General features: G+C 54.4%; 2 protein-coding genes across 2 annotated transcripts; both read left to right on the plus strand.

Annotated features, from left to right (window-relative positions):
- Positions 1-1302: 1302 nt before the first annotated feature.
- Positions 1303-3441, plus strand: meu26 (Meiotic expression up-regulated protein 26; the record flags this gene model as incomplete). Its single annotated transcript, XM_036638593.1, has 4 exons — positions 1303-1325; positions 1385-1737; positions 1788-3046; positions 3100-3441. 4 exons carry the CDS (start codon positions 1303-1305, stop codon positions 3439-3441), a joined length of 1977 nt encoding a protein of 658 aa, XP_036496529.1.
- A 7452-nt stretch (positions 3442-10893) lies between these two features.
- On the plus strand, positions 10894-15038 carry PHF20 (PHD finger protein 20; the record flags this gene model as incomplete). Its single annotated transcript, XM_036638594.1, has 3 exons — positions 10894-10994; positions 12752-14806; positions 14855-15038. 3 exons carry the CDS (start codon positions 10894-10896, stop codon positions 15036-15038), a joined length of 2340 nt encoding a protein of 779 aa, XP_036496528.1.
- Positions 15039-17233: the final 2195 nt, after the last annotated feature.

Below are 17233 nucleotides of genomic sequence, written 5' to 3' on the forward strand. Positions count from 1 at the left end.
ACACATCCATGAGCTAGGTATAGCCTTGTCGGCGCCTTAGATCCTTGTCCCCCGTCTTCCAAAAACAGCTGGCGGTAGGCCTGTCCCTGGTTCATCGGCATCTCACTCCCACACATCCACATCGACGAACAGATGTTACCTTGTCCACCACCAAAAGTCTACCCCCTGCCAGTCCTGTCCTCTTGGTGAGCCCGGCCAAGCTCTTTCTCGCACGCCTGCCTCTGCCCCCAAGTTCACAGACAGGAAGAGGTTTGTATCAGGGAATCCGGCTTAGCTCCAACCGACGTTCCGAACCTGACCGTGCAGACCTATTGGTCTGTCCATGGATGATGCTTCTTTTTCCACACTACTTCTTTTATACCTCCAGGATCCTCTGCACCGCCCCTCGTCTTGCCTTCTTTTTGCTCTCCTTTTGCGTCCCACTTACCAAGGCCTCACTGCCCATGATTCCCATTGCTAGTCACTCCTTTTTCGAGCCTTGTTACCTATAATATTTTTTTCCTTTTCGAGGGGGGCTACTACCTCTTCGCATCTATAATACCTACTCTCCGGGAGCTGGCTCTCTTCATCCTGCCAGGAACCGCTAGCCAGCTAACGCGCTCTCATCCTCATCCTCAACGCACATTGAAGCATTCAAACGAGTTGCTGGTGACTGCCGCAAACTCACGACGCTCCTTACACTGCTCACTCGCCTTTGAGGAATTACTCGCATACATACATATATACCCAAATACCGATCACACACCAACCAGCACTTACTCACTCATCACACATACACACACCCACAGACAAGTCTAGTTGAGGACGGGAATCCCTACCGTCAACAACAACCACTAGCCTCATCGCGAGGACCCGCTGTCCCTAACGCTCATCGCCATCCACCCGCGTGCGAGGAAGAGTCCGGAAAGGAAACCAAGGGGACGGAACAGAAAGAGAGAGGAGCCTAGAAGGGAAGGAGACGAAGAAAATCTACGCGTTCTGAACGGATCCCAACAAACAACCACTCAGTGGCCATTCCATTACTCGCCCGGTCCGGAGATTATTTTGTGTCTCTCCGCCCAGGTTGGCCACTGCGCCAGATTTCTTCCAAGTAAGTTCCATGGAAGCCCTCTTTCGGCCTGTCGGATCGCGCTCGTCGATACGTGGGCAGTGTGGACCCCCCCGACTGCCGTCAGATACAACTGCCACCCTTGGTAGTCCCTCGTCCGAGGATCAATGCTAACAACCCACCGTCCCCCGTTCAGCATCAACCCGATAATTGATTAACCGCACGCTCCCTTGTCTTGTTCCTGTCTAAGCACCATGGACTCTGGTCAGGCACAGCTGTAGGCCCCATCCCGTCCCTGCATGCCTCCGACATACATGACTTACAAGTACAATTTAGTCGGCAACAAATACACACACCTTCCTTCACCTTCAACCCAAACAACAAGTTCAGAAGAGACGTCCCGCCACGCACAACGCCCATCATCAACATGAACGGTAATGATATGCCCGTCAAACAAGAGGGCGTGGGAGCACCCGCTGGAGTATGGACGACCCCGACATCTCAAGGCATGCGGCCCAGGCCTGCGACCATCCACGAGGGCTTCTCTTACAGTATGAGCGACGACTACGGCACACTCCCATCGTGGGACTCATCGCCTCTTCCCATGCAGCAGACCCCCAGCGACGCCATGTCCCGTCCCGTCTCGGTCCATCAACAAGACTTCTATCCCGTCACCACAATGGAGAACAGTGAGTCGGTCCATCAGAGGTTGACCCCTCTCGTGCTAATGATGATGCAGCCTGGCAACAGAAGCCATGTGAAGACAACTTTGAGTTCCATGGGTTGGACACGGAGATGATTGGACAGGCTTACACAACCGACGAGGCCATTCCCGTCCTCGACTTGAGATACGGACAGCAGACAGACAGCGAGTTCAACTTCGACTGCGGTCCCAACCCGAGACGCATGTCAGGATCTTCGTTCACCATGTCGACATCGGGCGCCCTCTCAGACATGCCGTCGTACGAGGACTTCTCCGCCGCTCTATCGGAGGCGCCATCATTCAGCTCAGACTATCCGCCGCCGTCTAACCGCAACTCATTGATGTCGTCGACTCAATTGTCGCCCGTGGCGTCCCCACGAATGACGCCTCAAAGCCGATCTGAACTTGTCAGGACCCAGAGCCGCGGCCGAGCCTCCCCGTCACCCCGACCGGGCATGCGATCTGCCCCGTACAGCGTTGAGCGAGGAACCACCAAGAGATGGTCGACTGGATCATACGGAACCCAGCAGAACCGCCGCCAAACCCCGTTCGTCTTCCACCCCGGCCACGACGCCTTCGGTGCCCACCAGCGCATGTCCTCCAGACACTCGTCGCCGACGATCCAGCACAACCAGGTCCCTCTGAACTTCACCAACCTGCAAGCAGCCCAACAGCACCCGTTCATGATGGCCGGCCCGCCGCAGTTCCAGAGAAACAGCATGAACAGCATGCTTCTCCCGTCTCAACTGCCATCAAACGGCTTCCCGCACCCCGACGCTCATCACTTCGAGGCGCCGCCGCCGCTGCTGTCTCACGGGCTCTTCCGCATGCTGCAGAGCAACGCCGACCCGCACTCTCTTCACAGCCACTACACCGATCTGTCTGACCCGCCCGACTTGTACGCCTCCCTTCACGAGGAGCAGGTCCCGCCGCCTCCTGAGGACATGAACCCGTCCGACCCTGATCTCGTCCCCCACGAGCAGGAGCTGAGATTCGAGGGCGACCTGTACACGCCCAGATGGGTTCGCGGCCACGGCAACAAACGTGAGGGATGGTGCGGCATCTGCAAGCCCGGCCGCTGGCTGGTGCTCAAGAACTCTGCCTTCTGGTACGACAAGTCATTCACCCACGGCATCTCCGCCGCCACGGGCAACCCGTTCCAGGAGCCGCAAGAAACCAGGCGGATGGACGGCAACCCCGACGTGTGGGAAGGACTCTGCGGCAGCTGCAACGACTGGATTGCGTTGGTGAGCAGCAAGAAGAAGGGTACTACATGGTTCAGACACGCGTACAAGGTAAATTTGTCTGTCCTCTCTGCGTCAAGACCGGCCAACTAATTCGTGTCTAGTGCCACACTCATCCCAAGATCAAGGACGCCCCCAAGCGTCGTCGTGAGAGCAGCCACAACCGCAACCTGGCAGCGTCGCAAATGGCCAAGCCAAAGGTTGAACCTGGTCAGGCTCCCCCGATGCCTCAGCAGACGCCCATCACGCCGCAGTCAGCCGCCTCGGTCACGAGCACGCCGACACCCGCGCAGATGCAGCAGCAACAGCAACAGCAACACCAGCACCAGCACCAGCAGCAACACCTTCAACAGGTGCCGCCGATGCCCCAGATGAGCCAAGGCCAGATGCAAGCCCAACAACGGGGCATCATCAACCCGCTCGAAGGCATGCCCGGCATGATCTAAGTCTGCTCTGCTGTCTGTTGCTTCCTGATCTTGAGATGATTTTGTGTGTGTTTCGCGAACCTCCAAAAAATACACGACTGATACCACCTTATTCCTGTTTCAGAATTTTCCTTTGTTGTCTCGACTTTTACCCCCCCTCTCGCCGCAGAGCGCGCGCACTGTGGTAACAAAAACCCTTTTTTCCTTATCTCCCCACGAAACAACGTCGTCACGAGAAAAAGTAACGTCTCAAACCCTTTTTCTTTTGCTCAGCGGTTTCTATCTCTCCATCCTCTTTTCTTTCCTAACCCTCACGAAATCGAAACGCTTTTCTTCAACGAAACTCTCAAATCTTATAGACTACTGGGCATGGGAAAAAATACCTTTCGGGAGGAACACGGGAAATGTTGGGGGTTCTCTCTCTCTGTGTGTGTGTGTGTGTGTGTGACACCTTTGTTTGTATGTGGAGGAACAAGAGGAGGACCAGGGAAAGTTTCATGCCGCGATGGGCCCAAGAAGAAGGAGAAAGAGAATGTCATGACGATTCAACCATCATCATCCATCACACACCCAACACAGAAAAACAAATCTACTTACCTCTTCCCATCGAAACAACCAACCTTGGAAATATCTCTTTCTCCCCCCTTCCCTTTTTCCTTCGACCACGTCTGTTCCTGAATTTCATGCGACTTTATGCCCCGATAAGAGGAGGAATACCAACCACCAAATCACACCATTTCTACATTACTCGCCACATCAAACACCACACACCCACGCCGCGACGCAGTGCAGGAAGAAAAATAATGGCCAGAGTCTCAACCCAGTTTTTGTCAACGCTTCATTTTTCGAACCAAACCAAACCGTTGGAAGAGGAAACGCGGGGTCCCCAGTTTTTGTCCAGTGCTTGGTGTGACTTTTTTTGATTTCGGTTACTTATGCTTCAGTTCAGTTCAGTCCTTTCCATCATCCCCGTTTGATCTTTTCGATTCTTTGCTTCCCCCCAAACTTTCCTCTTCCACACCCTAATCGTAGATAGTTAAATCTCTGCCGGGTTTCTTCTTCTTTTTTTTTTTGGATTCTTGTATCTGATCTTCTTTTTTCTTTCTGTCACCTATTTTTTTTGTTTGAGGAGGACATACCATATGATATCAAGGGGAGGAAAAGGTGGAATTCGGGAAGGGCACACTTTTCTTTTTTTCAGTTTTCTCTCTTCCAAGAGAGAGAATTAGGGAAATCAAAAGTTCTTTGGGCTGGAAATATCACGCTGGCGAATTTGGGACGGTAGGCCGGGCGGGTAGGTGGGAATTGTTGGGCAAAATGGGCTTTTGGAGGGAACACCCCCATGTCAGTCAAGTCAGTCAGGTCCTCTGGGACGAATGACGATGACGATGGTGGGAAAAAACTGTGTTTACGTATTTGGCAAGAACCCGCGGGCAGTAGTACGTAGTTAGATTTTTCTTTTCACTTTTTAACCGCAGAATGAGGAACACACGGTCATTTCAGACAGACTTCCCGCTTGGTGGTGGACGTTTGTGATAATCTACGCTTTTGGACAGTTCTTAGACCACACTCCCGAAATGTCATGGTAGTTTTGGGAAGACAGTTTTCGAAAGGCTACTCAATACCACACGTGCACCGTCATAGCGAGAGGTTCGATATAGGAGCCACTTGACGTAGGCCTCCCGCACACACGCTGACGAGGCCGTGCCACATTCCGTGGACGGCGGGACCAGAGAACACAGGAGGAAGAGGATCACACACGGGAGGAGCAGTCGCAGGCGGGCGGCACGCAGTCCGCGGTCCCATCACGAGCTATGACTCCCCTTTCCCTCTCTTCGCTCGACTGGACTGAACGCAGCAACCCCCCCGCTCATAGTCCGCGCGTGCTAAACAACCCCCCAACGATCCTGGACGTGAATCGCGATGATGTGTGGGCGCCCGGGTTGTGGTCGAAGGCGTGGGAGAAGCATATGGAAGGAAAAAGGGGGGACCACCGCCATCACCCCTCTCTGTGAGTGTGGGCTGGCTGGGAACGGCGTGGCTCGTTCAGGGGTATGTGCTAGATGGGTATGCACATATTGATGGGTTAGCTAGGGTTCGAGAGAGGACGTGGTGATGGGCTTTGACTGGCTCGTGGCGTCCGTCGTGGTGGCATGCGCAAAGTGTTTGGAGTGGGCAATGGCAGTTCTCGCGGGATCCGGGGACAAGGATGCGAGACCGGGGCGAGAGGGGAAGGGAAAAGGGCCGGGTTGTGATGACGAGGAGCTGGGCAAGGCGGAGGGCCCTTCCTCCCCCTCCACCCCGATATGGCCGATGTGAAGATCGGTGGAGATGTTGGTTGGCCGAGAATGTGGGCACGGCAGGGGAGTCGGGGACCCCTTCTCTTTGGGACGTTCTGCTCCCCCGAAAGGGGGATGGTTCAGGAACGGGCATCTGCCGACGGGGGTTGAAGCCACGATGTTGAGCGTCCTCTCAAGGATCCAAAGGGGGGCGTAGACGGACACGCCTCTCATGCGGGCAGAAAAGGACGCGGCAGGTAGGCAAGTGGGTGGGCGGCAGGCCTGTCATGGCCGGGAAATAGATAGAGCCAGGGGTAAACGAGGACATCGGACCAGGAACCAAACGAAACTAATGGAGCCAAGCCAGGAACCCGGCCTGCCCGGTGAGGATGGGAGGTTAATACTTCGTAGACGACGACGAGGACGGGGTTCGGCAAGTAGGAGTTGCGCGGAGGATATACAGATACAGGTCTTGTTCGCTTCGGTTACCCGTCACCGAAGGATAAGGCATGAAGCAGGGCAGTGGTACCTCAACACCATGTGGGTGCCTTTCTGAGGTGTTTTCTACTTCTCCTCTTTCAAAGGTGGTCGAGCTGGGGGCTTGGATGTTTTGGGCTTTTGAATTCATGGGAGAGGTGTTGCGCGTCTGTGGTCCTGTAAGAGGGCTTCCGACATGATCGACATGGACCTTGATATGCGCCTACGGAAACACAACGGCGGCAGCTTGTCTGCGAAAGTTGGGTTGACGGCGGTTAATGCGACTGACTGACTCTCTGGACGAGTTTGGACGATCGGGGTAGGCCGTCCAGCTGCGTGACAAGAGTGGTCAAGTCAAGAATGCCATATGTTGGGCTGCAACAGCGTTTCGACGGCGGCACGGTACCTGGCTGGGGATGCGGGCGGGCGGCCGGGCGAAAGCTCGGCGTCGGAGACCCAGGCCGGCTACCCCTCTCGCCGGAGGAGGCCGTCCACGCCATCCCGGGTTCACCCAAGAATAACACTCAAACCTTTACCACGCGCCTGTCGCTTTCTTTTACGGTTGTTTCGATTCGACGGGTATCCCGGAAGAAGATCTTTTGGGCAAGACCAAAGAGCACTTTTTTTTTTTTTTCTCTCTTAGCGGCGTGTGCCACGAGTAGAACAAAAGGCATCGGGGGCGTGTGCAATCTCCCAAATTCATGCGTCTCGACTGGGTGACCCCGCCAATATGTACCCGGGGCCGGCCACCGCAGAGACCGTCTCTCCCTTTGCGGCAGGCCGCCATGATACGCAGACGATCGTGCTTATTCTTGCCCTACGGCGGAGTACTGCATGGACCGGGGACGGCCTCGGTTCCAAGTTTGTGGTTCTGATGGCCCTCATCCTTCTCCATCCCCATCATGTCCACATGTTGCGCGAGTTGAGGTCGTATCCGGATTCTGGCAAGCGCCAGGGAATTGAACAAGGACGGGATATGCCAGACACGTGAAAAAGGGGTGTTGCTGTTCACAGACGCAAACGACTGGGAACAGAGTTGGGACTGGCCTCACGCCCTGGTCCTGGGCGGAAACTCAGCATTGCCACCGAGGTCTTGGGTGATGCTGCGGCGTCTCGGGCGGACATGGAATTCGCGAAAGTGGTGAGAAGTCAATTCGGGCGTACGCGGTTGAGTACTATGTATGTAATGAGTTTTTGGTACTTTTCAGTTGCACAGAGACAATGGGAGCCGCTCGTGGGCCACCAAATGGCATGTTGCTGCAACCACTTAAACCCCCCTTGCAGCCGCAGCATCAGAAACGACTTGTTCGACGCCAGACGAGCCAATCGAGCCAATCGTGAGCTGGGGACACACGTGCTTGCAAGACGCCGGTTGGGGACTCTGCAGGTGTCGCCGATTGATCTCCGCCAGTCGATCTTTGGCCGACAGGACCTCTTGCAGCAGGCTATTTCAGCCCCTGAAGTTGACAGCAACCCGTCATTGAAGCCGGTATCCGCTTCTTGATTGGAGTGAGCTGAAAAAACACTGCATCTGTGGCGTTTTGATTGTTCAACAGCATGTCTTCACCGGCATTGTTGGAATTATTCCGAAATGACAACCATCGTTGGCATCCGTATCTAAGCGTATGGGTGCATGCGGGGGGCTGAAAGGGCCCCTGTTGGAGGCCGCAGAAGCGGCGAAGCAGTTGCCAAATTAGGGAATCGGTCTGGTGGGAGTAAGTTCAAGAGCAGCTTTGCCCCTCACTAGTGGCTGACGGTGCAGATATCATCTGCATCCTTCAGTCCTTGTTAGCCTTGACGTACGACTATTCAGACCATGTCGTCCGATCAAAGTGAACCGCAGTCAAATGGACTATCAGCCGCGCTGGGAATTCGTTTGGTATTAAGGCTTTCTCGGTAGCGGAAGAGGCCTTTTACCGGTAAGCTCCGCAAGGAGAGTTCGTCTGATGGTATATCAGTAGGTGAATCGGTCTGCTTGCCTGAGATGCATTCTGATGCACCGCAAATCCCTCTGAGCCGCATGCTTATTGACAACCTTGATGTTTAGGCGTCTGAGAAACGACGGTGGCGTTTACCAAGGCAATGAACAAAGGCCGCCCACACAGATTGACTGGAAACGTAGAAGCAGTCCCCTCAGCCATGGAAACGAACGTTGAAAGTTAGAAAAGCCACAACTAAGCTGTCCTAGGTAACAAGAACCCTACGAACACTGCCAGACTCTGCCGCAGGCATTTGACGCATCGAGGCTGTTGAGTGCATACTCCATCGTCTCCGGAAATCGCAGCGGGTAGCCTGTGTCAGGACAAGATTCGTATCAGGAAATGCGCTCACTGTCCACTTTGGTTTCCGAGCAGTCGGGAATATTTCCGAGAAAACTGGCGAGGCGCCGTGCGTGATTGATCTGCCGCTCGGCTCGAAACTTGAGAGGAAACAAGTGTTGACTTGGATGACGAGGTCTTGGCAGTGTCGTGAATTGGCGAGACTGAGACAACATCGTAGCTGCTGGCGTTTGCACCCGCAGACCCATCCGACCATGCGAACATGTCGTGCAGTCAACGCCGTCAATCTGCAATGGCGAGAGAGCCGCAGCCTCTGCCGGGCATCCAAGGGGCTTGACCGAAACAGGGCGACAGGAAGGGCTGCCAACCTCGAGCGCCGACTGTATGATGTCTGTTGCGGGACACGGGCTTGTGGTGGGAGCCAAGGGACCATTGCCTCGTCACCAAACGGCTCAGACATGTTTCTTGACAACGCATAATTGGTCTCTTGGGTTCTCGCCGAAACCCCGATATCGAAGGGAATGTCAAAGTTCAGCTACCGAATAAATGGTGCGCTGCTGGCTTCACGAAGACCCGCCGATATCAGCCCTTGAATAGGTAGTCGATAAGTGTCTTGGTCTGTCCCTGGCCAGCGCTCCATTCGGCAGTCGGTTGTCGTCCATTGACCGTCTGAAACTCCAGACGAAGCGAAGGGAAGTGGGAGACGAGACGGAGGCAAGGCTCGTGATTCCGGGCAGAGGCTTCGGCGACCGACTGATTTGCGGGTGATTGATCTGCTTTCCCGTCATTTGTGTCTGTTGGAGAGACAACCGATCGATCTGGAGTTGGGAGATCCTAACGTCGATTCCACGAGGTTTCAGTGCACTAAAGCACGACCCCTTGCCGGACTCAGCTGCAGGCTGTTGAAGCTGGCCTCGAAACAGTGGGGATCTCCCGGCGGCTTACTTTGCCTTATTCATCTTGGTGAGGGCGAGAATGCCCGAGAGGGTAACAGATTGGTGAGCAAAGGTGGCATCACCACCGTGGTATCAGCTGGCATCATGGCCCAATAGCGGGGGAGTGACACGGCAGCTCGAACGAGTTCCAGTCCAGTCCAGTCCAGAGCTACATAGTGCTAGCCCTCTGCTCCCCTATCTCCTTGGCGCACACATGCACACATGCCTTGCGATCCGGTGCGTTGCGGGAGAAGCACCAACGAGGCTAGTCTGGTGGTAGCGCAGCGCCGCGTTGACTCACACCTGCCGCTTACATGCTTCGGGACTTGGTGGCAGCCAGTCGAAAGTCTTGTCGGAGGGGTTGCCGGGTTGTCTCTGAAGGATGTGGAATGGATGGATGGACCGGTGATGATGGCAATCAGGTAGTTGACTGCGGGAGATGTTCGTGATGGAGAATCCAGAGGAGCTGGTGTTTCACTGGCAGGGCTGCAGTGGCATCTGCAAGAGCCTGCCGTCATTCACTACCGCATCAAACCAAACGACGTGCATCTAAGGTACCTAGAAGGTGCGCTGTCGAATCCGTCATGTCATGGCCCTGCAGGCACAGGCACGGTTGAAGCTATCCAAGAACGAGTGGCCTCTGGCAGCTGCCACTTGCAGCACTTGCAGCACTTGCAGTTGTCATCGCCAGTGGCCGCTGCACATCTGCAGTGGGCAGTGGAGTGAGTGGCTGCTCGCCCGGCCTGGTGTCGCATGCCTAGACATTCCTACCGTACATGGATTCACAGCGTACCTTAGTCGGGCTTGGTGCTGTGAAGCCGTCCCTTTTTCTTCCATCTCTGGTGTCCCTGTCTTCGGAGAAGACTCTCCAATACCTCTCCCTGCTCAACTTTCCCCGCCTTACATAGTACATTGCAGCAACGATGAAAGATGACGCTGCGTTTGGATAAGTACCTTGCATGGCTCTGCCTAAGATCCTTTCCGCCATCACATTAGGATATTTCGCTTGCTCCGTAGCCGAGCCGTTGCAACCAGCAACCACCTAAGCAACTCGAATAGGGCCCTGACTAATGAGAAACGGGCCTGAACCTGAGGCAACTGGTCTTCCGTGGCTTCCATGAATTGCTTTGGTTGTGCATGGGCTTCCAGTGGTCTTCCAGGCTGGAATATCGGTCTCCAAAGGGAAGCCTCTGAGTGCATGTGGAAGGGATATGCCGAATCAGAACAAATCAGGTCGACATCATGCCAGGGCATACTCGTTTCGTTAGACGACAGCTGCTGATTTGCATATTTCAGGCGCAGATAACCTCGAGCACCGAGACAAGTCCATGCCACGCAGGAACATCCTTGAAGCAACCCTTTCTTCAGCCCCTAGAGTTCATCGCATCCCACCATCGGCTGGGCTCTATCGCAATAGCCTCAGCAGTAACAAACGGTACCTTGGTGTTAGCTAGCCGCTGTCCTGGCCAGGTATGTATCTCAGCACGAGGTTCCCGCCCAACCATGCATATTGCGCCATTGCAGGACATTGGACTGCATGAGGATGATGTGCGCATGGAGCGTTCCAACGTTCCTCTCCGCATCCAATACCTGCGGTGCCATGTGTAGGTTGGTTGGTCTTGTGCGCAGATAGCAGTAGCTCGGACGACCAAGACGCCATGTTCAGCGCCATCCGGGCCAGTCGAAGCTTACTTTGGGCCCATCATCCCGTGTTTGCCAAACCTTGAAACCCTGGAATACCTGAACAAGCGCTGGCGCCGCCCGAAGGAGAAACCAGCTGGACATCCTGCCACCGCAAAGCAGCCACGGCAGCATCTGTGCGAGAAACGGCTCGCTGGATCTGGCATCCATCTGAACACTGCTGGCCGTCAGTGCACCCGCGCCGGCCCAGCGATCAGAGCAGCCTGACCTCACGTTGCCCGGATGCTCGAGACACTAAACACCATCTTGGACCCTTCCAACCTCCCTGCTGCTGGGCCTGACACGTTTTAGTCTTGTCAACGTCAGTACTTCGTAGAGAAGACATACAACACAGACGGAGGGAGTTGTCAAAGTGTTCTGGACTCGAAGAAGCCGACGCATGTGGCTTTTGACAAGGCCCCGGGAGCCGAGAGGAACGTCAGGTCGTTTTCTTTAATTGAAGTGTCCATTTAGCACCGCTGGCACCCAGGGGACCCCTAGCAGGACGGGTGATGAAGACGCCTGTTTCCGCACTCTGCCTTGAATTACCAGCGCTCCCGTCACGCAGCCTGCGCTGTGCTCTGCTGGACAGTGCTGTCTTCCGCCAATGAAGACATCCTTCTCAATGGATACGTACTCTGACGGCCCTTAACTCGAGGTACATTGATGCATCCCGAGGGCCAAATTTTTTTTAGCAACCTCCAACGAGTCTCCAACGAGGGAAGACCGTCTCTGCCTAGCTTCATCTACGTACCAGCGTACCGGCGTACCAGCAGTGCAGTGCTACTCTCCCATGCTGCAGGTACTTCGATTACTACCTACCTTAGGTTGTTGGACACTCACATACTGACCACCATTTCTCTTGACTGGTATCTCGTTTTCCCATTCCCCTTCCACGGTTAACGATTGGCTCCCGGACGCTCCTTTCCTCTCTCTCCTCTTCCTCTCGTGCCGCCTCCGCTGCAACCTGCGCTCTGTTGGAAGCGCTCACTGAAAGACAAGGCTCTGCTCTGCTCTGCTCTGCTTTGCTGTCTTACGATCCTGACGACTAGATCTTCATCTGCTTCCGTAACCCGTCTTCTGCTGGTACGCTTGCTCCGTCTCCCTCCGTCTCCTGACCGCATCTCACGGTCCTCCCTACGCAACGTTTCCCTTCTGCACCTCCCAACCCCCCGGCCTTGAATCCTAGGCAACTCTCTTGCTCACTCGGACATTCAACCTCCAGTGTAATGCTATTCTCATGAGTCTACGGCCCCACGAGCTTCTTTAATGATCAATGATATACGAGCCTGAAGCCGCCCCCGCCTGACACGCCCCGTCGGCCCCGTACGCCCCCCGTTCACGAGCCCAGACTTCGAAAGCCCTGCGCCTGCCTCTCCGTCACTCCGACAAGGCCATTGCCACTTGCTTCTGACATTTCGACCTGCAGAGATTACGTCTGCACCATCGACACTCGATAATTCCGTTTGCACAGGTGGTTCTGTCATGTCCGAGTTAGGGTTGTGTGAAGTACAGTAGAATTGCTATGAGTGGGGATCAGCTGGCTTCCAGGCAAGATTTCTACCTACCAATCCACCCCCGTTCACGTTGGTCTTCTGCCTTCCACCAGGCCGCAGGATGATCAACAGGGCCGCACCTCTGCCTCAAAACACTTTTGCTAACTCGACATTGTCTTGTGCAGCTTTGGAAACCCAAACGCTCAGCCGCCCACGCCCAAACAGACCCCAACCTCCGCCGTTTTCCCGAGTCCCGTCTTCGAAACCCCAAAGCAACGACAAGGCCACTTCGACGACGCTGGCGGCTGGACTCCTCGTTTCGCAGAGGAATACTCCGTCTTCAACACCACTCCCGGCAACTTGAGAGGCTCCCAAACCCCCTTTGCCGAGTTTTCCTCCGCATCGACCTCATATCCCCCTTCGACCGGCCTGAAAAGACCCCTGTCTGCCGAGAGCCTCGCTGCTCAGATAGCATCCCATGCTAATCACCTCTCGCCCAACCCGAGCTTACCTCTGCCGCCGGTTGATATCTCTCAACGACTGAATTCTTCCCACAAAACCTCGACCGAACAACAACACAAAATTCCCAGCCAGAAAGACGGACCAGCCAGCCCGAGCCCGGCTTCACAAGGAGCGCCGAAGCAGGCGGGAGACAGAGAGGGAGCTGCGGATCTGAACGGACAAACGGCCACTCCTCCGCCGTCTTCACACAAGGGTGGGCGGAAACTTGCGCCGAAGCTCCGGGCAGACAATATGCAAAATGATCATGGCTACGGCCAGCCAGACTTTTCCGGGACCCCACAGCAGAATATGGCGGCGGCGTTTGTAACTGCCACCGACATGTTCGGCTATCCCATGTCGGCGCCGGCAACGGCTCCCAACAGCTTCTGGGACCCCGGCGCCGACATGTCGGCAATGGACATTGATTTCTCTTTTGGTCCTAATGTTTTCCAGCCAACCCACCGTCACATGCCGTCGTTTGACGCTTCACAAATGTTCCAGGAAACAACCCCCCTTCCGCCGGCAAATAGTCAAGAAAATACTCAGCCCGTCAAGCGAAGCCGGCCCCTGGCTCCCAAGCCCCCTGCGTCTAACGTCCAGTCCAGCTCAGCGGATATTTCCATGGCTTCGTTCACGACGTCGGCCGAGGATCCTTTTGGTATTGTAAGCCCCGGCGCCGGTGTGGATCCGGGCCTGCTTTTCAGCCGACCGTCATCTTCGAATATGGAGACCAATATCCCCGTGACACAAGGGTCCGCACAATATGCTTTGGCAGCGGCTGCGGAAACTCAATCAAGAGCACCAATGCACGGCGGGGACATACGCCGTTCCCTCAGTTCCAGGGAGTTGGCACCCAGTAGAATGCCAGACCACATGTTGGGAAGCTCGCCCTCCAAGTCCCAGGGACGCCCCAACGGTCTTCAACGAAGCATTAGTGAGAACCGTGGCCGTCGTAAGGCGCTGCCGACGCTGGCTCCCGCCATCCAGCCCAGACCTGTGGTCAATAATGGTCCGGCAGTAGGACCTAGTCGGCCTCTGAGTCGACCTTCAGGCAGATTATCACCTCTGAAGCAGCAGCACTCGCGGCTATCAAGCCTGACGTCAATCCCTGAATCGAGCCCCCGTACCCGGACGTCCGTCAAGTTCACAATTGACTCAAAAGGCAGAGCCCGAGCTGAGACCACCGTCGTTGTTGATGATGCCGGATCCAATGGCGCACAGAGGAAGCCCGTCACCAGGGAAATGCCGCGCAGAGAAAAGAGCTGGGATTCCGAGGACGATGATTCTTCAACAGATGACGAGCCCATCATCATTCCCAGCCGGAACACATCCTTTGCTCTCCCTGATCCTCGCAAGCCTACTTCGTCTTCCATGTTCCATTCGTCTCGCAGAAGCATGAGCGAACACAGCTCAAGCAGTCATGGTGCATCAACTTCACAACACGACGCCGAGAGCGAAGCAGAGACAGTGATGAATGATAACCACGGAAAAGGCGGCGACGCCGCAAGCGAACTGCGCAAGTTGATTGAGAGCCGCCAGAAGCGAGGGCCCCAGGCTCTCAGCAGCCAGCGCTCCAGCCGGTTTGCCTCTGGCAGCTTTGTTGGGAACTTCCAAGGAGGTCTAATGTCGCCCGGCGCCCTGACCGAGGCCAGCTTGCCTTCGCCCACAAAAGCCACCTACAGTGTGCGCTGCGTTTGCAGGAACAACGCTGACAGGCCAGGAGAGTACATGGTTCAATGGTAAGTCTGACGAAGGTTATGGTGATCGACTTGGCTGACCATTCTTAGCGAATCCTGCGAGATGTGGCTTCACGGCCCTTGCATCAACATTTCGCGGAGGACCCTTCCGAGTGTATATATCTGTGCCTTCTGCTCCAACACCCCCAACATGCGCGGTGGACGGCACCGCGGCAACGGTCCAGTGCTGGGCCCGTCAGGGGCGAGCCCGCTAAAGCACAAATCATTCCGGTAGCTCGTGGCCCAGTCGAGCTTTCAATGTAATATTTCAGGCTTCCGACGCTGCAATAATGTCTTTGCCAAAGGAAAGAAAAAGTTTAGAAAGAGAACCCGGGGCAATCCGCCATCAAGTCATCCTGGACGTTGATGAGTACATATGATACCCGAGAGTGTACACACTTGCGATTTAATGAACAACACGAGGCTATGCATCCTGTACGTTGATGTACAAACGAAGTGACTCTAAGCTGCGGCGATCGAGAACGATGTTTCTCAGATATGAGGTTGTGATGTACCCCTGCGGGCTTGATTCCACCCAAGTGTGCGATGCCCCGCATACCTTGTAATTGACATCCACGTCCGGGAAGTGTGCGTATATATATATGACTTCACAGGCATTAATTTGTCAATTCAACGATGGAGTATGGACTTCTGCGTAATTGAACGAGGTGAGATCAAAGCTCCAGCGGTAGGTAACGTCTGGTAACCCCAAACATTCCTCCGTTTGCTGTTCTATTATCCATCTTCTTGCTGGCGCCATCTTAAGCTCTTACGGTTTTCTGCACTTCTGTTGTCATGAGCGTATTCGTACCGCAGCGTCATTGTATTTTGTCGAGTATCATCCGTTTTTGGTAGGAGGCGGGGTTCAGGGTGTGAGTTGTGGTTGAACTGGGATACAAAACTAGCGCACTATTGTGAGGCTATATCTTTACTGCCGTCGAGATGATCGCAAAGAGTCAGGATCTGTTGTCGAAGCGTGAGGAAAGGGTTGATCCTGCTCAATTTATAACCGGGAAGCAACCGCCATTGTTGACCTCGCTGAGTACGTCGGTCGTCCAGACGGGGAGGTCGTGAGTGAAAGTATAAGAGGAATGGATGGACGTGGCAAGTTCCAAGCGCACGACAGAATAGGCCAGTTCTTTACCCATTTCTTTTGGTTTTGGAATGGGTCTGTCAGGAGATGTCACAGACAGGTGCTCCAAACCGTGCTTGCGATTGGCAATAAGATGATTATTGAAGCATAGGCACTTCGTTCATGCATACTTTCTCCGTGTGTATTGTGCCTGAATATGGAGCGGATACCAGGAGTGGGAGAAAGGGCAATGTGTGCGGGTAGATCAAGACGTAGATTGAGGGTATTATGGTGTTGTCGAAAACCTGACCGCCGAGGATTTGTACTGCCCACCTTGAACATTGATGAAGACAGCATGACCAATTGCGTGGCGATTCAGACTTCAGGCGGGCTTGTTATGGAAGTTTTATACGCAGATCGAGCCCTGCGACTAGCCTGGAAAGATTCTCGACGGGTTTCTTTCTAAACGAACGCGAGACTCCACAGAGCGCATGAGACGGGAGCGTTCAAGAGGATTGCCATCGATACCGGGTACTCAAACATAATGTATATGTCTTGTTCTTCGAGATATGTAATAGCCTATATATACCTTACATACGTGTCGAAATTTAAGAACTTGACAATGGGATGGTGCCTCTTGGTAGTCATATAACGTAGACATCATCATCGTCTATATTCGGGATCTGGCCGGCGTTCCTAGTTGCTCCTGTGCTAAGTATGCTACATCATATTGCCGTAATTGTTTATGGCTTCTTCCTGTATCCCCGGTCTTGGGGTATCGCAGATATGCTTTCGGGTGTATTCTTACACTCGACGTTTTGAAGACTATTGCATTGTATGCGACTGTTCCGTTGAGATATTAAGCAGATCCTGTGGCCCACAAGTTGTCTCACTACAAGGGAAGGAACTCTGTTGCGTCCAATTGCGTAAAGAGACAGCTCCCAGATAGAACTCAGGGGGACACGCCATTCTTATAGCTGGAGGCGCGTGTAAGAGGGGCGATTCGGTCTCGTCCCCAGGCTGACTCTAATGCTCTGTGGAAGCTGTCAATGATTCGTTTCAGCAAGGGTTTCTCTAAATACGATCCAGTGCCTCTTCTTGACGGGATCGTTAGGCAACAATGTCACAGCAGTCCGGGAACTTTGTCTTCGTGCAAGCCATCGGTCTTGCCGGCTGGTGTTGTCTTCAGCACATATGCGATTATCAGACGTTGCGTTGCTTTCTGCCTTGTCTTGCCCCTGGTAATTACCCTCGCCGTCCGTCCAGGGAGTATTCCTGTGTAGTGTAGGTAGAGTAACTGAGCGAGCGGCGCCCAAATGCTGTTCTTTCTTCTGATGTCACGTCGAACTTTGACTTCC

The sequence above is a fragment of the Colletotrichum siamense genome, assembly GCF_013390195.1.
Source record: "Colletotrichum siamense strain Cg363 chromosome Unknown KSG_Cg363_contig04, whole genome shotgun sequence".
Classification (NCBI taxonomy): domain Eukaryota; kingdom Fungi; phylum Ascomycota; class Sordariomycetes; order Glomerellales; family Glomerellaceae; genus Colletotrichum; species Colletotrichum siamense.